We start from the raw sequence: 22,885 nt of genomic DNA on the forward strand, positions 1-22,885 counted from the left end.
TGAAAATGTGAAAAGTTTACAATGACAAACAACAGACAAATTTTGATCAGAAAAGCTCACTTCAGCCTTTGGCTCAGGTGAGCTAAAAATTGTTGAGTAGTTTGACTGTCCTAGTCCCCAATGGTTCGATCTGTATCTTGCCTACAAGGTTTTCCTACTAAGTGCAACTACGACCTTATCCATTGACCTTAAAGAACTAAAGGTGTCCTCTAATTGGCATGAGGGGTATGTGTACCAAGTTTAACGGTCCTAGCCCCAATAATTCAGTCTGTATTCTGCCTATTAAAACTGATACTACAATTTTGACCTTGAAAAACAATAGGCATTTTCATCTCATCATGATCAAATGTGCCAAGTTGTAAGATCCTGGAGCTTATGCTTCATTTTGCATTTTGCCTACAAGGTCCGGATAGACACATGGACGACACCATACTGTAATACTGCTTTGCCGGGTGTATAAAAAATGCAGAGATTTCTGTTGACAATATATAAGTGTTAACATTTACCAGGGATATTTTTCTGAAGGAAGCTGAGGTATATAAAGCGTGTTTGTATTGCTCATAAAAAGTTTAATGAAATCACCAGGAGTTTCATGTAATCAATCATAATTATCGTCATTCACATAATTTGCCTAATCATTCCTACCTTCAAGATCAATTAACACATGTATTAATATTGAATGTTTACGAGGGGGATATGATTGATGGTTTTGAACATATCATAATGGTTCTTTCCTTTCGCTTGCCTTAAATCTCTGTTTTGCAAATAACTCAAAAGATAAGAATTTGGTTTAATTTTTACATGAATGGGCAGTTCAGCTGCTATATTTACAGTGGATTTAAAATTCTATGCATTTGATCCTTACGGAAGCCAATAAGTGCCAAGGTATATAATTTAAAATTCATCTAACTTAATTCAACTGGTGGCCGCCACTTATTATCTGGGGGCCGCCACTTATTATCTGGGGGTCGCCACATATGTTAAGTGGCGGCCACCAGTTACTTTACCACTTAATTTAACTGGCAGCTGCCAATTATTTAACTGTTGGCCACCACTTAATTGATCTGGCAGCCACCACATGGCGGCTGCCAATTTAAAAAACAATTGACTTCGTACTGCTGAGTGATTATTTTTTAAAGATTTGGAATAGTATGCAGACACATAGCATCGTGTTCGGACAGTTGGAGGGGAAATTAATTGTCTTCTGAAATTGTTGACAAGCAGAAAAGGAATCTAAAAATTTTCTTTTGCCCAAACCTCATACTCCTACTTTGGAGGGAGGGGGCTCCATTCGTCCTTCAATTCACCAGTTCATTCATTATTACATTTTTACCATTCATTACTACCACCAAAAGAGTGGGGTGGGGGCCAATACGCCAAGATATATTATTTTGCAGGTGAAAATAACGGAAAATGAACGTTGTCAAAAAAGTGAAGGGGTAGCCCCTAGTTTTATTTGCCTGATATGTTGGTACAAATGTATATGAAGTACACATTAAGATTTTCTCATACGCAAATCTGTTGACAGTTGATATCATGAACATTTACATAACTTTGTAAATTAACAACACAATCGACAAACAATAATGCTCTTAACTGTATAACGTACATATTACTAAGCATTGGAGAGGGAGATTACAGGGGTTGCACCCCTTTCATTTTGGAAGAGAAAGACAGAGACTGGTGGTTGCCATATAAATTAAGTGGTGGCCACCAGTTAATTTATATGGTGACCACCAGGTATTGAGTGGTAGCCGATTGTTAAATTAAGTGGTGGCTGCCAGTTAAATGAATATTAATTCTATACCCTGGCACCTATTGGCTTCCGTAGAATCTCGTGCACATGCAATGACACTGAAGTTAAATGTTAATCCAAACTGTAACACTGTTTCAATGACAGGAAGTGGAATACAATGCAATGTCCAATCAGCATTTCACTAGAGTCTGTCTTTCACACACATTGGTATTGCTAGCTTGACTTCACTACAACAGGATTGGAGAGTCGGAATATTGTGGTCAACATGGAGCTGATGCCAGAAAACATGTCCTCTGATATTCCCTGTAAGTAAAAAAGCAACATTTCCTCATGATTGATTGTATACAGGAATCAACACTTTGTGCAAGTTATGTCCCTTGTCTGCCATCTTGGGCAAGCGGTAGAGGGTGTTGCTAAAACATGGAACGGAAAACAGAAGAGGAGGTCAGCATTTGGAAAAATCAAAATGCTTGTCATGAACAAGGGAAGCAAAAATTACAAAGAGAACGGAAAGTCATCCTCAAAATCCACCGTTTCATATATTTTATACTAACTAATGCACATATATTTTAAAATCATTATACCTATCAAGCAAGCGCCCGTGGGTGTCACCCCCTTTTCCTGGCTTTGTCTGATGCTCTCCCCTGATTGTGACAGTATGTTGTTTAAGAAATGAATAAATATACTGAAAGAGACTTTAATCATATATATATAATTTACCCACTTTCAAATTTTATCAATTTACTCCAGCTGCCACCTTTAGAAAAGATTTTATGAAAACCTACTCCATGAATAAGAGGTTTTTCAACACAACACCCCCCCCCCCACCCCCCACCCCCCCCAAAAAAAAACAGCATTGAAAAAGATAAAAATTTCAACAATTTTCCCCAAACATACATGTAGCCTTTTTTAACCAAACTTGCATATTTTTTAAGACAACTGAACTTGAATTTGATTATAGTTCTACACCTGGTACAATATACATGTATGTATCACATCAAATTATAAAGCGAACGAGTCTGGTATGAATAAAAGGTTTGCCTCAATTTATGTAAAGTGAAAGTTCACACATGTACTGGTATACTGCAGATTAGTGTTGAACCCAAGAGATAAAGTAGAAAAAAGGATTGAAACAGAACCAATGAACACTAAGGTGAAGTTTACGACCCATAGTAAGAGGAATTAACAGATTTATTTTATACTACATGTATATGAAATAGCTAAAAGGCTAACAGAGAATCTATATGTTTTAATGGAATTAGAAATTCATCTCATTATTAATCTATAAGTAAATAATAATTAAGATACAAATATTAGAAAAAAACTGCCAGAAGTCCTCCCTATTTAGGATTGGAGTGCTACAGTCACTAAGTCTATGTTAGTTAAAAAATAATAAATCAAACACAAGATGTCTAACTTGTCATGAATTGTCTAAAATCACTTACCCAAATATTAATTCAAATTTTGAATAATAATTCAGAATTCCCTCAAATATCCAAATGTACCTACAAAATGTATCATGGACATGCATGGTCTATTTTCTTCACGTTAAGATTTATCTACACCTCCATTCTTGCATTGGGAGTTGGCGTCTACAGCGTACGGATTCGATGACATCACAATTTTAATAACTTATATTATTAACATCACAATCTTAATTATTCTGCTAAATTTTCTGTTTGTATCATTAGTTTTAAGAAAGCTAATAACATTTTGGTAAAGTGTGTGCGACGTACACCGTCATTGCCTGTCTGCATGCAATATTTACGTAAATATCAGAATACCCAAGCTAACTCATTTAATAATTCACATTTTTTAATAAGATGTATTGATACTGAAATGGATAGAACGTAAAATTGTCGTAAAAAATGATGTGTAAATTTTGTATAGTAAAGTGTTGTTTTAGTCATATAAAACAACAAAAATGCTACCGCAATGCTATGTAATACATTTTGACACTGACAGCATGTGCATCGTCCGATGATTTTACATACCACATTCCCTGTTGTAAGTACACACATACACTGTATTATGTGTAAATGACGTTTTGCCACGAGAGGGGGGGGGGGGGGGCATATAAAGCCTATGTGTTCTTTCCATTCTCTACCCATAGGTGTCGCTGCTTGCTAACACCTCTGTTAATGCTGAAATTTCGAGATTCTTGATTCTTGTAAATCGCTTTGTAAACTCTTATATAAACATTTAAGGTCGCTCATCACATTCTTGCCATTAAACAACTTTTGTTTAATGGCAAGAATGAAAAATTCTCTAGTGGAACGTCAAACAAGAACTTATAGTTAATTTGAAATTGCAAAACCTTTAGCAAATCAAGAACATCAAAACGTATGACTTTTCAAGACTTTACACGACAATTCCTCATGATCAATTAAAGACTAGATTTTTTTATATCCAACCATCGAAAGAGTGATCGATATAAGCTCTCGATAATGTTTCATAAGAATTTTTTTTTTTATTTTTTCCAGAATGATAGAAAAGGTGTTTTGTTTGCAAATAAACAATTCTAGATTTTAATTTTGATGTGATCTATACATGTACGTGATATGCATATCTAATAAAACATGCCAAAAAGACTCGGATGGATGTTTTTTAAAATCTTTTAAATAAAAAAATATTTATGAAAATTGAAAATGTTATTTTTTTTTAAATTTTAAGATCTTCAAAAAAATAAACAAAAAAACATGTCAATATGCCAGTTTCGAGATAACAGCTCTCCTGCATAGGAGGTACATTTAGTAGAACTTTGAGTGCCTAAGTGGGACAGGGTGAACCTACAGTCAGTGAGGAAGACAATAAAATGTATTAAAAGTGGCTCCTCTTTAAATATGTAAATGAAGGAAATTCAAAATACTATTGAAAGAAATGTTTTACTAAAGTAGAAACATAAAAACGTCATATTTGAAAGTAATATCCTGGATATGATACCTATGACCAACGAAATTACATGATATAATAAGAATTCCAAGTATTTAATTACTCCCTGAATACTTATCACTTACTTAGTTTGTGTATCAGTTGAATTCAGGTGATGAAACAGCGTATGAGAAAAATACTGAGTACATTTACTTATGCAGTGATGAATATTCGTCCCACTCCCGCATGTAAACAAGTTGTTTCACGCCTTACTATATACGCGAGTTCTTCAAAGGGAAATAACTCAAATGTCTCGAAACCGGCGTATTAGAAATATGATATAATATCAGACAAATGTGATTTGAAAAGAAATATTGCGATTTTTCAAATCTGAACCAAGCTGGATTGGAATTATAAAAAATAGTCATAGAGAACATTGTAATTAGAAAACTACATTCCGTTGATGTAAAATGGTTTACAAATATTTATAAAGGAAACTAACTTATTGATGAAAATTTAAAATATAGCGATGTTTCTGAAATTTGGTCATTTCACTTCAATTTCTTTTTAAAACATATTTGTTTAACATATCTTTTTTTCCCAAAATGACATGTTTTTTGAAGGTTTAAGTCGTAGATTTAAAAATATTTTTTTTAAAAGTTAAGATTTTCATAAATATTTTTTAATTTAAAAAAATTAGAACGTTCGTCTTCTCAGGTTTTATTAGATATTTGTATGATGAAAAGGTGAAAATAACAAACAATGATCAACCTCATAACTCCTATAAGGAATGAATTCAAAAATTAAGAGTTGAGCAAACATGTACCCCTGGACATACAAGAGGTGGGATCAGGTGCCAAGGAGGAGTAAGCATCCCCTGTAGACTGGTCACAACCGCCGTAAGCCCTATATATATCGTGCATTAAATCAAAGCGAAGTTTTGATTTTAAAATATATCATTTACAAACAAAAAACCTTTATAATCATTAAAAAAAAAACCCACCAAAATAATTTATATACTTGTATCACTCTTTCGATGGTGAAATCATGCTTCATGTGAAATAACATTTCATTGTGATGGACCACCTTAACTTAGCTTAATCAATTTATAGAATAAAATTTTGAGATAAAACTGTTATACCGCTTGTAAACAAATTCCTAATATTTTGATTTTAAAGTTGTATGGCCTGAATTACAACAATTTTTTTCCATCTTGTTAAATCATTGCACGTATGTAGTTATGAGACTGTATGACATGTCATACATTATTTCACCGGTTTTAACCAAAATTATTTGATTTTGAATTGGTGTTTATACAAACAACCGCATCACTTTGTCATTTCAAGTGACAGTCATGTGACCAGTTCAAACTTTCAGATCATCGGTGGTCTTATCTGTGAAAAGCTGTGTATTTTGTTACAACAGTACCATGCCATAAGTTTAATGGAAATAAAAATATCAAATACCTCTTGGCAATTCGTTGTTTTACGCTATTTCAGTCTTAAAACTAGACAGTTGTGTATGAGTTAATACATCATGTTGGGATCCCCCTGACACGCATGGGGCTATTTACAGACACCTAACAATGTATTATTTATGCATCATCTGGAACACCTCGAGCCTTTCACAAAAAAACACCATGTTTTTGGTGAAAGGCCCGAGGTGTTCCGGATGATTTAAGCGTACCACACTTGTTTACTTTCTAAATAATCTTCTCACTGTTTTCTTTTACATGCAAATGTTTTCAAGCATGTAATTAAAGAGAAAGGCAACCCAAAAGATTTTATTACATGATAAATGATAGGATTAATCATATGATAAAAATTTGTCATACAATTCTGTTGATATATGGCCTAGATAAGCTTCAGTACTAATTTGAAGACGTCAAAAATTGAAATTCCCGCGATCTATAGAGGCTGCCATGATGAGCAACTCTTTTGTATTCAGGACCACAAAAATCAATAATTTTGACGTCACAAAATAAGCCCTTTTAAAAAAAAATAATACTCTCACTGGTTATTATAAAAGAACTTATAATCATAATAAAAATCAATTAAATCAACTCATGTAGCTTATTCGGGGGGGGGGGGGGGGGGGGGGGGGGGGGGGGGGTAGTCCTGAACCCAAGCACCTGTGAGATCATCAAAGATGTGCATGTGGTAGATCTTATGAATAAATAGGTTGATGCCTTCCTGGCAAGCAGTTAATTACACTAATGCAAAGGGGAAATGTTTAAAAAAAAAAAAAAAAAGGTAGTTTTTCTCGAAATTCCCGACTCAACCAAGTCGATCATTTGAAAAGAAAAGGCTACGTAAACTATGGATTCATCATTTGCTTAGTGACAAGTTGAGGTTGAAGACATTTGTATGAAGAACGTTTACCGTCTGCCTTGTCTGCGACTCGACTGAACGTCTTCTTTTCTCAATTTCTTCTTGCGAAAGAACGGGCTCAAATCTATATGGCTCCCTGTTCGTGACTTGTCATGTTTACAGTGCTGCTAATGAAATAAACCGGAATAGACAGTGTGACGTCATAAATTAAACTTCAATGGCCACTCTCTTAGCGACGGGTAATTTAAAATACATGATAGATTAATATTGATTTAATTGTTAAACAAGGATTTTTGTTGTTAAAGACTGTCAATTACGATATCAGTAAGTAATACTTTATTCATAAAAGCAACTATGTGGTTAGGGTTGCCTTTCCCAAAGTTAATAACTTTTAACATTAATTAATTTGCTTATTAAAGTAATTATGTACAAAAATGATACATGAACATCGGATCATACAGCTTTAATTAGAATAAAGCATATTTTCCTGATTTTTTGGTTATCTTAGTTACATTAATCATTCAATTCTTAAATTCTGTTCTGTATTCTGTTCCATGTTTTAGCAACACTCGGCGGTAAATGTGGTACGACTGAAACACGAAAGTCCCAGAAAGTGATTTTTTTCAAAATTTATCTCTTTTATAAAGTCAATAGAATTGCATCAAACTTTTTATGATAATTGTTTGTAATCTGTTGAACAGGAATCATATAACTTTTTTGGAGAATTCTTATATGAATGCACTGAACCAGACATTTCAGCTACCAAATCAAATACTGAAACCTGAACACGGTCGCTGATCATTCACCTCTTGCTGTGAAAATATGGTATTTCCCTACTTTGCCCGCTTAATTTTTGACATTGTTATTTTTCCATAAACTTTAATAATGCCTCAGGGTGGGGCAATTACCCATAAACTTGTATCACAACTTATTCATTAGCTATAATTCACAGTAGTAACCTCTTCAATTTGGTAGGGAAAAGAATTTTCACAGATTGAGTCTTTCGTTGACTCCACAAAGGGACATAACTTGCGACAATATACAATTATTGCTGTTTTTGAGGTCAATACGATGATTTAGACACCTGAGGAGTACAATATTCACCGAGCCCGAAGGTGGCTAAATCATCGTATTGACCTCAAAAAGAGCAATAATTGTTTTATTATATGATTAAATGATTAAAAAACAAACCTCGCCATTTTTCTAGTGTTTATATACGTCTGCTGAAATCTTAGCCGAACCCAGTGAGAAACGCGGAATTTCATTGGACGGCAAAAATGAGTATAATCAATTGCGTCAAATTGGAAGTTCCCGACCTATTTTTGGTCCTATGTGGAAAAAATAATTCCTTGCGTTCACCTGGAAGGTCACGTGCAGGTAAACATAACGTAGTATGATTTCTACATTGTTGGATCTCAGCCAATTAGAGAGTTAGGAATTATTCAATCATATAATAAAGTGTGTTGACAACCTGATAAAGTTTTTATGCAGGTCATATACAGCACAGTAAAATACAGAGACTTTGGGGAATGTCCCAGAAAGTCATAGACATTGATTTAACATCAGTTAATTTCTTACTCACAAAAATCTAGATGGTATAAAGTAAGTTTTCTTCCCTAAAGTTCAATTATGCCCCACGAGAACTTGCATAGTTTCTTCATATTCATGGGAAAAAATTGCAGAGAATTTAAATATGAGCATAGTCCACAATGTCAAAAAAATAATTTACGTTTATTCAAAATCAATAACAGTTGTATCAATGAAGATGCATGAAAAATGGACTGGAGGTTGTGCACTGCCTATATTTTGAATATTGAAAGATATAAATAAAATGAATATGACATTTTTCTAGAGAGTGGTTATGGTTTGGTCATTACAAATATCATAATTTTCTATTATCTGATTCTGTGTTTACTTTTCAATGTTTTGAATATCACTGAAAAGGGTGAACTCTGTTAAATTTTAGGTAGATCATGATGTCTATGATATTTTGGGACAAACCTTGTATTTTATATGGTTACATAATGATACAGTGTCTAATAGCAAACATTGTAAAGAAGAAAATATCAAATAATCCAACTTTCAAGACCATAGATTTCTGAATCTATATCACAATCCTCTGAAATTGATGATGTTATGATAGTGTGGATTTAATCAACTACACAAAAAATGATTTTAAGCTATTTCTACTTTTTCCCAGTCAATAATAATTCATTCAATATCATCTAACCTTGAAAAAAGATATAAAATGTTATCATATAAATTTTATTTGATTCAAAGAGTTGGAGCACATCTCATGAACAGGAAGGTTTCCTCAAAATAAACAAGACACAAAGAGTTGTGTTTGATCCAATGATTTGCACCTGTCAATGAAACATGATCCAAATCTTCGGATCATGTTATTATACGGCCAAAGTAGATAATTTTCATATGAATGAATTTTTAGAAAAATTTAAATATTTGCTATTGGATAACATTTTATGAATGAATTTTAAGAAGCTTGCCTATCTGAGATCTTCATACATGAGTTACATTTGATACTAGTGTATAAATTATGTAAATGAAACATAGACAAGTTTGTTTCATTTTTTATGGAGCAAAACATTGCTTAAAACATAAAACAGAAAATCAATCAGATCTCTAAACTCTCTGCGGCTTTATACATGCTATCACTAACAAGAAGCCCATGGGCCACACCACTCACCTGAGTCACTTTAGCATTGCTGTAGTTCTGCTGTTGTATTTTTCAAAATCTTCATTCCCAAATTTTTTTTAACCCCATATTGTGACTCCAACCTAGCCCAAAAGGATCACAATATAACCATGATGAAAGGTCAAAAGATCAATGATCATGGTATGAAATGTACAGTCTTGCCATTATGAATTCATATACAAAATATGAAAGCCCTACCTAAAAGAATTCAGGAGATATTATCTAGGTTAACTTTCATTAGAAGTAGATCAAATTCCACGTTCAAGGTTACAATGTTAAAAACTTTGGTTCCAAAAGAAAGGTTTGTCACAAGGAATGCATAAATGAAATAAGGATGATATATATCACTCCCCATTCAAAAGTTATGAGCAAGGTTAAAGTTTTGGTTAAAGTTTTTAAAATTTGGGTAAAACTCCAAGGTTGAACCAATCTGATTAAAATCAGATCCTCGATCCGCTCCTCTTTCTTCATCTTTTTTTTTTCTTGTCGCTACCTAAAGATGAAAAAAGAGGAGTGGATCGAGGATCTGATTTTAATCAGATTGAGGTTGAACCATCATGATATCAAATGTAAGGTTTTGCCATAAGAAATCTATAAACAAAATATGAAAGTTCTAGCTTAAATTGTTCAGGAGGTATTATTACCGTATATACCAGCCTATAAGTCGGATTTTAGGGAGCTAAAAATTGATCTAAAACTCTATATCCGACTTATAGGCAAGTCCTAAGAAGATTAGCGTTTTTCTGGACAGCGTAATGTATAGTATTTTTTAACAACTCTGTACTCCGACGATTATCATGATTAACGTTGACTGGACATATTATATCATTCATGTATTCTATGATTCTATGCATAAAGTACAAGTATTTACATATTTTAATGATTTTATTCATCTAAAGTGTATATTATTGAAATTGATTTGTTGATAAAATGAATAAATATCAGCGCATTTCACAAAATATTATTTGAAACAGAGGTGAAAATGTTAGAGCATTGGTTTGAAATTGTCAACCGATTCTTGAAAAACGTTATACCGACTTATAAGCGGGTCAATGACAAATCCCTCGAAAATAGGCTACAAAATATACAACTGACTTATAGGCGAACCGACCTATAGGCGAGTATACATGGTACCCATCGTCAGAAACCCACAGTCGGTCGCTCTCCGTTTACCTCCCGTGGGTCACAAGGCCAATATTTTCGCTGGAAGGTGTGTCTCGGCTTCTATATGCGATTGGTCACTTTACCATTCCTTATTGCGATATTCAACCAATGAAAAAGCCCCTTATTTCTAGTCCTCGGGATGATAGAAAAACATGCTTTCGAAGCAAAGATTTTGACTACGTTTAAATTGGACAAGTTACAAAACTTTCAGTGAGATGCTTTATCTGCAATATTGAAGCGAAGGGTGTACACGCATTTGTGTCTATAAAGACAGGAGGAAAAAGCCTGTGTTACCAAGCGTTTACTACTGCGTACAAATCTATGTACAGGTCTACATGTTCAGCATTCGTAGTCTCGTCACTTTTATCCATCATACGGGAGCAATGGTTTTTTTTAACGGACTTGGTATTTCATCAGTTTGTATAGGTATGTTAAACTTACTTGCGTATTAAGTTACTGCCATAATTTGTTCCAGTTGTGTTGTCGGCACAATTTGAACCAGTAATTATGACCTTCTTTACATTGTGTAAACACAAGTGATGTGTCACCAATGCTAATTACAAAATGACGTGAACGGGATTGTAAGACCATATTTTAATTCAAATTTGCATCTAATTTTTACATTGTATCATGCATGACTGATTTTATTCACATGCCATGTACATGTGGCAGTGATGATAATAAACATACCAGTGGTGGATCCAGGGGGGCACATGTGAAAGGGAAGTATTAGCCAAAATAATCAGCCATTTTGGGTGCCAAATCTGGAGTTTTCATCTATATATCTTTGATAGTGGCAGAACAAAACACTCCCACTTTCATCACTACAATTGACATTTTGAGTTCCGGGAATACTTGCGGCGATTCCCATTGGTCCTCGATAGGTCACATAAGGTAATGTATTTTAATGAGTTATGCGAAAATATCAGCATTGTGTCCCACGGGAGGTAAATGGAGAGAGCGACCGACCATGGGTTTCCGACGATGATTATTACTAGGATAGGTATCTTAAAAGTAGGTCAAACTCCAAGGTTAAGGTCACAAGGTTAAAACTTTGGTACTATATCAAAAAGGTCAGTGGGTTGTGTATTGTTTAACATTCCACTTATGGAGACATCACCATTGCTGGTGAAGGACTGCAAAATCTAGGCTTATTTCCCTACATATTACATACTAGTTGTTGGGAGGGATTTCCATACATATTACATACTTGTTGTTGGGAGGGATTTCCCTACATATTACATACTTGTTGTTGGGAGGGATTTCCATACATATTACATACTTGTTGTTGGGAGGGATTTCCCTACATATTACATACTAGTTGGGAGGGATTTCCCTACATATTACATACTAGTTGTTGGGAGGGATTTCCCTACATATTACATACTAGTTGTTGGGAGGGATTTCCCTACATATTACATACTTGTTGTTAGGAGGGATTTCCCTACATATTACATACTTGTTGTTGGGAGGGATTTCCCTACATACTTGTTGTTGGGAGGGATTTCCCTACATATTACATACTTGTTGTTGGGAGGGATTTCCTTACATATTGCTCATCCTTTCCCCAGGATCTATGGTTTGGAGGAAAAACAACATTTTTTGGCAATATATTCCTCTTTAAAACTTTGCATTTTTATTGTAGCCTCATTCTGACCCCAGGAACAATGACTGGAACAACTTGAACCTACAGTCTAAACTACATGAGAATAATTGCATATTACTTTGAAAAATTGCAGCCTTGGTGTTCAGTAGTTCCACATGCTCCATTGGAAGTTTTTCCAATTTCACCTGCTAATTCTTTGAAGACTTTCAAGTGACCCCATGCCATTTATACTATTTTTTTTTAATGATCTCCCAATTACTTATGACATGACCTTCATTTGATCAAACTACATGTAATTATTCCATTTGCTGTGCTGCGTCATACATAATATGCCTATCATAAACTCATGTAGGGTGTTTTTCTTAAGCCATAAGTTGTAGAACTTTACTTAAGGTAGCATCAGTTATCATCAAGCTATGACATACTTTTTTTTGCATCATATGAATAAAAGGTTCTAGCTTTTAAAAAAAACTGTGACAAGAGGTAAAAGACAAACCTGTGTAAAATATTTTCCCAAAATTAACTAAGTTCAAAAACCTGTACAGGTAATATTTTCAAACATCAAAGAAAATTAGAAAATTGTTGGGAATAAAAATCCTTGCAATATGCACATCTTCAGGTTGTTTACAATGGCTTAGCTTGAAATATGGAGGAGTGAAAAAAAACCATGTACTCACTTTGTAATATTTCCTTAAAACTGATCAATAGTTCAACAATCTGTTATATTCTCAAAAATTGAAGAAAATAATATTCCTTGCCACTTGCACATCTTCAATACCCATGCAAACACTCTGTAAAATACATTTAACAAGGTCCTCACTTGTAAAATACATTTAACAAGGTCCTCACTTGTAAAATACATTTAACAAGGTCCTCACTTGTAAAATACATTTAACAAGGTCCTCACTTGAAAACTGTGGGAGGAGTTGGACAGGCAAATCATGTACCTGTACTCTCCATATAACATTAAATTTCAAATAAAGGGGCAAGAAAGGTCAGAATAATCTAATTATCTAGAATGACTAACAAAGAAGCCACACAGCAAGTTTCAGCTTGATATTTGACATAAAAATGAAAATAGACACAGTAAACCCTGAACGGACAGACGTACAGACATCGCTGTATCATAATGAGTCCCGTGTAAAGACGAGTGAATTAAAATGGCTTTGTGTTTCTGGAGAAGTTAAAAACTTGAAATGTTAGCAGACAACAGACAAACAGACAATGGATAAAGGAGTAGGTACAGTTTCTAAAGTCATTTGGCCCAAAATATCGATGATTTCACTTGGAGCTTAAAACCTGACATTGAAATAAGGAATAGATTAGCAAACCCAAAATCCGCTCAGTTTGATCAGCAAAATGATCTGTGTCATATGACGAGAGCTAGAAGTTGGCATAAAATTGCAGAAATGCCATTTTCAATGAAAATAGCCACAAATTCAGGGGGTTTTCCTTTCAGAAAACATACAGCGCATGCGTCGAGCAAATTCATATTCAAGTATGTTTTTAATCTTAAAATAATACACAATATATATCATTTTCATTTTGCTCGACAAATGCGCACATCTTTTCCTGAGCAATAATATGTATGATATTTGGCAGTTTTCAGGCTTATTTTGAAAAAAAGGCGGGAAATGTCTTATTCATGATGTCATAATTCCATCCAATTAGGAATACCATAATGATTTTGTTGACATAGTATACCTGGCATATATTTTACTTTCTTAAAACGCTGATTAAGGTTAATTCCAGAGACATTTTATAGAGAGAAATTTTTTGGGCCTTTTCATGTATACAATCGTACCTTGTTCTTTCGATCAGAAAAGTTCACTTGAGATTCTTGCTGAGATGAGCTAAAAAAATTTTGAAAATGAGAACATACTGGAGGTACCAGGAACTGAATGGTGCGTGACTTGTACCCCCCATAAGCTGCCATTTCCATCATAAAACCCTTCACACACTTAAACATCAGCTCCACTCTCTTCTGACACCATGGTATTGTCATCTCCTACAACATCAAACATTTCATAAGCAATTTAAAGCAAACCAATACTACTAGGTACACTGTAAATAAATTTATTAAGATCAGAATTAACATAGGTCATATCACACTGTACTATAAATAAGTTGCCAAAGTGTGATTTTGAAATAAGAGTTTCATTTTCTTCTCTTTTTTTGAAAAAAAGAAAATCATGGGAAAACCTCAATGAGCTAGTATATTTACATTTGCATCTAAAATTGCAACAAGAGGTCTACTGAATATATAATTAATACTAGATAATCTAAATTCTAAGAGGGAAAGAATGAAAACCACAAATGAATTTGATTCTGATTTTTCAATGCATGACAACTTTATATAGGAGCAAAAAAAACAAAAATTGTGCTAAGATTCTTGATGCTGTCTATATGCAGATGAAATTCCCCCTCCTTCCTGGCAGCTGCATTGATTACTGGCTAGACTTATGTTCCCCAAACAAACTTACTCCCTAGGATCATAAAATTTACAATTTTGGTAAAGGACTACCTACTCCTTTTAAATATCCATCTAGTTTCAACTTAGTATCAATAGTATTAAGAATCAGATATCACTCATTTGTTTTGCACATATACACTATATATACCAAGTTTGGCACTACCCTGGCGCCAGAATCTCTCCCCCAGGGATCATGAAAGTTACAATTTTGGTAGAGGCCTTCCTGTTCTATATCACTATCCCCACCCTGGGGTCAGAACCCCTACCACGGAGATCATGAAATTTATAATTTGGTAGAGGACGTCCTGCTCTACATCGCTAGGCATTTAGTTTTTCTTACATGTGTGCAGTTGTAGAAAAGAAGATTTTTGAAAATTGGTCAATTATTGGCAGTTTTTGCCCTGCCCCTAAGGCCTCATGGGTGCAGAGTCCTGAAATTTACAATTTATTTCCCCCTTCTCCCAAAGATGCTTTATACCAAATTTGAAAAGAATTGAAATGATGGTAGTTATCAAGAAGAAGTTAAAAATTTCTATTCACACCTTTCATAAATCGGATGAAAGTGAAAACCTTTACATAACAAATTACCATCTGATGCAAGGCAAGCCACATTGCCTATAAATTTTGAACAACAAATCCTGGGTGTGAATTAAAATTTCCCGGGGGTGGGGTGGGTGGGGGGGGGTGTTAATGGGGGCAAATCAATAAAAAAAAGACATTTCGAAATTCCAAGGGGGTGTTCTATTATTTAAGAGAAAATCTATTATTAACATTTTTTTTAAAATATCATATATTTGTATCTAAAATCAATTATTATTATTATATTTTCTAAAATCGGGTTTGAATTTTCTTCCTTCCCCAACAGAACAATATCTAATAAGAATTTTGATGGACCAATTTTACATGTACAAAAAGAAATCAATTTATCTTGATTTTCTAATTATTAAAATTTAAATATATTAAAGCTCAGAATTTGTTATATAACTGTTAATTAAATAATCAAAACATTGTTAACAAGAGCAACGCCAATGTGGCATAATACGCCCGTAGAATTTGCTCAAGGAAAACATATTTTAGTGGGATTCATATTTTAGTGAAGTTAGCACTGTCCTCTGTGAGCTAATTCATTATTATGCTTGTAGAAATGGGGTATCAAGATATAAAGAGGGATAGCCTTAGAATGCGCTACTTCATAAATATGCTAACGGTTCGGTTTGTATCCTGCCCACAAGGTTTTCCTAATAAGTGATACTACGACCTTGACCTTTGACCTTGAAAAACAATAGGCACCTTCCTCTCATCATGATGATCAAATATACCAAGTTATAATATCCTGGAGCTTACGGTTCGGTTTGTATCCTGCTCACAAGGTTTTCCTAAAAAGTGATACTACGATCTTGACCTTTGACCTCTGACCTTGAAAAACAATAGACATTTTCCTCTCATCATAGTGATCAAATATACCAAGTTATAATATCCTGGAGCTTACGGTTCGGTTTGTATCCTGCCCACAAGGTTTTCCTAAAAAGTGATACTACGACCTTGACCTTTGACCTTGAAAAACAATAGGCATTTTCCTCTCATCATGGTGATCAAATATACCAAGTTATAATATCCTGGAGCTTACGGTTCGGTTTGTATCCTGCCCACAAGGTTTTCCTAAAAAGTGATACTACGACCTTGACCTTTGACCTTGAAAAACAATAGGCATTTTCCTCTCATCATGGTGATCAAATATACCAAGTTATAATACCCTGGAGCTTACGGTTCGGTTTGTATCCTGCCCACAAGGTTTTCCTAAAAAGTGATACTACGACCTTGACCTTTGACCTCTGACCTTGAAAAACAATAGGCATCTTCCTCTCATCATGGTGATCAAATGTACCAAGTTGTAAAGTCCTAGGGCTTATGGTTCAGTCTGTATCCTGCCCACAAGGTCCGGACAGACAGACGGACGACGCCATACCATAATACGTCCCGTCTTCGACGGGCGTATAAAAATCATATATCAACAAAATCACATACATTTTGAATATTTTCTGTTATTATAAAAAAAAATTAAATACCGTATCTTTTATTTTTATTCTTAAATACAATTATTTTTTGCGATAAATTAACGTACATTGAACCAAAACAGAACACATGATTTAGTACATTTGACTAAAAAACCATAACAAATCGGGCAATATGTAAAATGGAATATTTCTTCAAGACAATTAGTAATAAATGTGTAATTAAAATTCATCAAATTAAATTTAATTTGCAATGAGGGCTCTACGGTAGAACTACGTCCACGTCGTAGAATCGGGGAAACACATAATTTATGGGGCTAAGAGTTCTGCCATAATTTAGAAACACAAAGAATGCCTAATAATGGTAAATTTTATTAATTTTTAAAAGTAATTTGTTTCCATTCTAATTGTATTTTTCTTTGGATCATATTGTGTTATGAGCTATGTTTGTTAACCGTACCTGTATCGGTGTCCGTTTTCGGTTTTTGTATTTATAACACAGTACTAGATTTACCGCTTTTGAGTAGGTGACATTTCAAGTTTAAGAATTTATACCTATTATTATTGGGGTTTTTTAATTGTGTGAATCAATTTGGACATAAAGATTGTTCCCGAGAAGTATGAAGTAATTCTGTTTGCCGGTTTTAATATTATCTATAAAACATCGCAATCCGGGACCATCGGGAGTCGGCAGTACTAGATTTACCACCCACTCTAAGCAGCACGTCTTATTCAGAAAGGCGCTTTGCGATTTTGGCGCAAAAACATGAGTTTTATTTTGATGGATCAAATACGGGCGGCGGCGATTTTTTTCCAGGGCGGCAATAAACTCGTGTCAGCAGCCGATTTTTTTGGGGGGGCGGCAGTGTCTGAGAACCAGAGAATCGATTTGATGTGGCCTTAAATGGATTTCAATATATCAATGTTACAAAATGAAGAAAGACAAAAGGACAATGTAAAAGTTTCTAGTTCAGGTGAGCTTACAAGAAATGACGAGAACTTTTTTCCTGTCTTACAAAATGCTCTCCAATTCTCATAACATGCCTCTGTCATGTTGTCAAACTAACCTCTGTCATTTCATTGAAAAGAAGAAGTGGAATGGTGAGGGTATTGATGTCGTAACGAAAGCACAGTTTGATTATGTTTCTGATGCTAAGAATGACTGCCTGACGAGAAGAGATATCTGGAGATTTTATCACGTCATCTGCAACTAGGTGAAACACAACATGCACCTCAGAAAGATTGGAATGTTTTGTCAAGTAGAAGTCTCCTGCTCTCAAGCAACTTTTTTTCTCCTGAAAGAAGAATTATTATAATTATTGAATATATATCCTTTCCTAATACCATTTATGACAACTTACAACCCAAAACAGAACTTTCTATTACATGTACTTTTAAATGCGGATTATCTTTTACTGTAAACGATATCGTACAATCAAAAAACTTCCTATATCGCATTACTTGCAACAAGTGTGGCAAGAAATATATTGGACAAACAGGAACCCAATTATTAGCCAAGATCGATGCACATCCACCGCCAACAAATTAGTATCCAAGTACCAGAAATACCCTGTGTAGCAAATATTTTGACACTTGTACTATGGGCAACTACTTTTTTTTCCATTTTACAAACTTAAAACCAAATCAACCTGAGATCCATGAGACTGCCTCAATACAATTACAAACTGTTTTCTACTAGAGTGAAGAAACGTTAATCAATAAATGTGAAATACTGTGTTGTTAAACTTTTCAATTTATCAACTTGAAGGGGTATTTGCTATCATTTTGTCACCAAAACTTGAATTCAATGAAAATTGCTTTATATTATATACTTCAGTTATAACACCAGTGTTTAATTATTTCAATCACTTTTTATTCTCCAAGCAGGTACATGAATATGTGATTTTGGGAATTAAATAATTATTGTCTTGCAAGACATTAACTCTTCCTTATATATTTCTTTACATTAAAAGCTGTTATCTAACCTAGTTTTAATAAGTTTCTCGTTTTTGTATAAAATAAATGTTTCTATTAGTCATTAATATATATTCCTATGCCATTGAGAGATTTTGAATAAACAAGAGGTACTGTGAGCAATGTTCAATAAGAATGTCATGACCCTGACATGAATCCATTGTAAAAACCTTTAATTTTGACTTTGAGGTCAAGGTCATATGGAGGTCATGAAGGTACATGACACATCATCTCATGGTGATACACTCATGTGTCAAATATGGTATGCCTATGTCAAAGAACAAAGAAGTTATGGCCCGGACACGAATCCATTGTAAAAAAACCTTTAATTTTGACCTTGAGGTCAAGGTCATATAGAGGTCATGAAGGTACTCGACACATTGTCTCATGGTGATCCACCTGTGTGCCAAATATGGTATGCCTATGTCAAAGAACAAAGAAGTTATGGCCTGGACACAAATCTGCACAGACGGACAGACAGACAGACAGAGTGATTCCTATATATCCCCCTGAACTTGGTTCGCGGGGGGTATAAAAATAGTTGCCATCAACTTTCACAGCTAATGTCCCTTTAATGATGTAAAACTAGTACATGTACTACTTTGCCCAAGTCACATTTTACGAATTTTTATGTTACATTTATATCATGATGTCTTGCATCTATTCCCTCCTCACAAAGATTCTCATTATGTCGTGACATCATAGTAAATATCTCTAAGATAAACAATTTCATATTAAATTTGTATTCAACTGAGGCAATCCAGATCACACACTCGATCCTTTACCGTAACAGGCAAGAAGACTCGGACGTGGATTGGCATAAAGATTACATCAAATCTATGCATTTATTCACTGGAAGCGCGTATCTGGATGAGGTTAAAAGGCTAGAAATGAATCCCTGTATAATGTGTTATTTAGAAGCAAGATTAATTTTCCCCACAGATTCAGTTTTGATATCATTAACATCCTATTCACTCAAGTATATAAACATAAAGTGGAAACTGATAGTCGTAGAATATTTTAGCTATGCATGATCACAGGTATCTGAGTAGAAAAAAAGAAGAAAAAACTCTATCAATATATATAAAAGTGTAGTCATATATATATTGATAGTTTTTTCTCTTTTTTTTTCTATTTATATCTATTTATTAAAATTCAAATACCTGTGGTATATGTTTAAATCATAATGTAATATATGTCTGTGACATCTTAGTTACATTTGTGTACACATAGCAACAGACTCTGATGGCATCGATCCACATACGAGGTTTATTTGCACTTACAGAAATAACCAAGAAGTTAATATTGCACCTGAGGATGAATGTTAAAATCCAGAAAGTGCTAATGTATTGAATATACTTTGGAACTACATATTTTCCTTCTTTTTTAATTCAAACAAGAGGTACTGTGAGCAATGCTCACTAAGAATACCCCCCGCTTACCCCAATCTCCCAAAGGGTGTTGGTAATAGGTATAAACTACCTCTTTTCTGAGTGTAAAAAACAAATGGCATGACAAACCGAACCATATTGCTACTTCGATGTCCAGTGTGCATGACCTTTGACCTTTTGACCCCAAAATCGATAGGGAACATCTTCATCCCATGGGTAGTCCATATGTATGATATGGTGACTGTAGGTGGAAAGGATAATGCTTTAGAGCTCAGAAACCATATTGCTACTTCGATGTCCAGTGTGCTTGACCTTTGACCTTTTGACCCCAAAATCGATAGGGAACATCTTCATCCCATGGGTAGTCCAAATGTATGATATGGTGACTGTAGGTGGAAGGGATAACGCTTTAGAGCCCGAAAACCATATTGCTACTTCGATGTCCAGTGCGCGTGACCTTTGACCTTTTGACCCCAAAATCGATAGGGAACATCTTCATCTCATGGGTAGTCCAAATGTATGATATGGTGACTGTAGGTGGAAAGGATAACGCTTTAGAGCCCGGAAACCATATTGCTACTTCGATGTCCAGTGCGCTTGACCTTTGACCTCTTGACCCCAAAATCGATAGGGAACATCTTCATCCCATGGGTAGTCCATATATATGATATGGTGACGGTAGGTGGAAAGGATAATGCTTTAGAGCCCGGAAACCATTGCGTCTACAGACGGACGGACGGACGAACGGACAACCTGATTCCAGTATACCCCCCCACAACTTGTTGCGGGGGGTATAACTATTTCAACTCTGTAATATCAACTCTTTCTTTTTGGATGTGGACAAAGATATATATATATGTAAGACTCTAAAGTGCGATGGTCGCTCCAAAGTGCGATGGTCACACCAAAGTGCGATGGTCTACGCTAAAGTGCGATGGTTTGTTAACGTTACAAACGCCAAAGTGCGATAGCCACGCCAAAGTCCGATGGTGCGGAGTTCATTAACGTTTGTGACGTCATATCATTGTGACGTCATTACTAACGTCTTTGAAAATAATACCGAAGAAATGTTACATGGACGACAGCAACGGCAAGATTTACACTGTTGAGGATAGTGAGAAAGGCAAAGTACATTTGTTGTCGAACTATATCTTCTTCGTCCAAACATTCTTTAAATCATGATCATTTATTACTTTGACGTACACGTATTAAATTCATGGTGGTATGCTATAATACGAAACATTCTATACGATTTCACGTTGGAAAATGTTGTATTTAATAACACGACAACTAGATGGTATAATGATATAAGTTCTTATTCTTATTTTTTGTGCATAGATTTTCCACTGATATTTTGGTGAAATAACACACGGTTGGTTCAGTCTGTACCAAAACAATGTGTCGTTTACAAACCAATGGATTTCGGCGTGTCAGACCATCGCACTTTGGCGAGTCAGACCATCGCACTTTGGCGCATGAGTGAGGACCATCATACTTTGGCATGCCACACCATTGGGGTTCGGCGCAGACCATCACACTTTGGAGTCCCATCGCACTTTGGAGTCTCATCGCACTTTGGAGTCTTACATATATACACACTACCAGTATTCTTTGCATCATCTAATATTGTGGTGATTATTGATCCATGGTATGTGCATCTCTCAGACTCTCAATAACTGCATAAAATTCATAAATACATATAAATTTGTGAAATCAACATCAATTATTATCAATGCAAAATTTATCTAAAAACACAATAATATCCTAAAAAATGCTAATATAACATGTAAAAAAAAATTATTTTGAGATTTGGTAATTATTTCTATATTGAAAACTAGAAAATCATCAAAGAAGAATATGCACATCTACACATGACGATGAAAAAAATAACAGACAAATGAAAATAAAAATTTAGTTTTTCAGGATGATGCAGAAGCCCTATAGTTCCATAGGGTTCCTCCATCATCCTGAAATGCTGGAACCTCACAGAAATTTGGATACCCAAATCTTCACAGTAAAGGCAAGGTAGAGGTCTATCAAACTTTAGGAAAGGAAGTCTAATTCTATGACATAATTCAAAGAATGTTGTTGGGTAACTGACCTCACTGGCTGTACTACAACTGCTCTTAATGCTGACTTTATCTGCATCCTCTGAAAGCTTGTTTTGTTGGCGATATTCATTGGCCAGTGCAAGTTCCTGCTCGATGATTGCAAACTGCTGTTCAAGATCTGGGAAGTGGAAATCTGTCGACTGTTCACAAACCCTGGAAAATTCTAAAGGAGAACAAGATGTGTTTGTGAAACACAAATGCCCCCGATAATGGCCAATTTCGAAGATGGCCAAGGTCACAACGACAAATATCTTGGTGCCAGTAGAAAGATCTTGTCACAAGAAATGCTCACGTACAATATGAAAGCTCTAATATTTACCATTTAGAAGTTATGACCAATACATTTTTTTTTAAAGTAGGTAAAATGTCAAGGTCAAAAGGTTTAGTACGAACGGAAAGGCCTTGTCATATGAAATATCAAAGCTCTATCACTTACTGTTCAAAAGTTATTAGCAAGGTTTAAGTTTACAAAAAGTAGATCAAA

At 34.7% G+C, this 22,885-nt stretch overlaps 1 protein-coding gene across 2 annotated transcripts in view; it reads right to left on the minus strand.

The window, feature by feature from the left end:
- Positions 1-776: 776 nt before the first annotated feature.
- LOC125668651 (protein C12orf4 homolog) overlaps positions 777-22,885 on the minus strand; it is a 68,604-nt gene continuing 46,495 nt past the window's right edge. For both annotated transcript variants that reach the window (XM_048902975.2, XM_048902974.2), the window contains exons 10-13: positions 22,392-22,564; positions 17,993-18,220; positions 14,323-14,448; positions 777-2,059 (exon numbers count right to left, since the gene is read on the minus strand). In XM_048902975.2, the coding sequence (XP_048758932.1) occupies positions 1,970-2,059; positions 14,323-14,448; positions 17,993-18,220; positions 22,392-22,564 (617 nt within the window). In that variant the 3' untranslated portion in view covers positions 777-1,969. The remainder of the gene's footprint in view (positions 2,060-14,322; positions 14,449-17,992; positions 18,221-22,391; positions 22,565-22,885) is intronic.

This window comes from Ostrea edulis, chromosome 4 (assembly GCF_947568905.1).
Source record: "Ostrea edulis chromosome 4, xbOstEdul1.1, whole genome shotgun sequence".
NCBI lineage: Eukaryota > Metazoa > Mollusca > Bivalvia > Ostreida > Ostreidae > Ostrea > Ostrea edulis.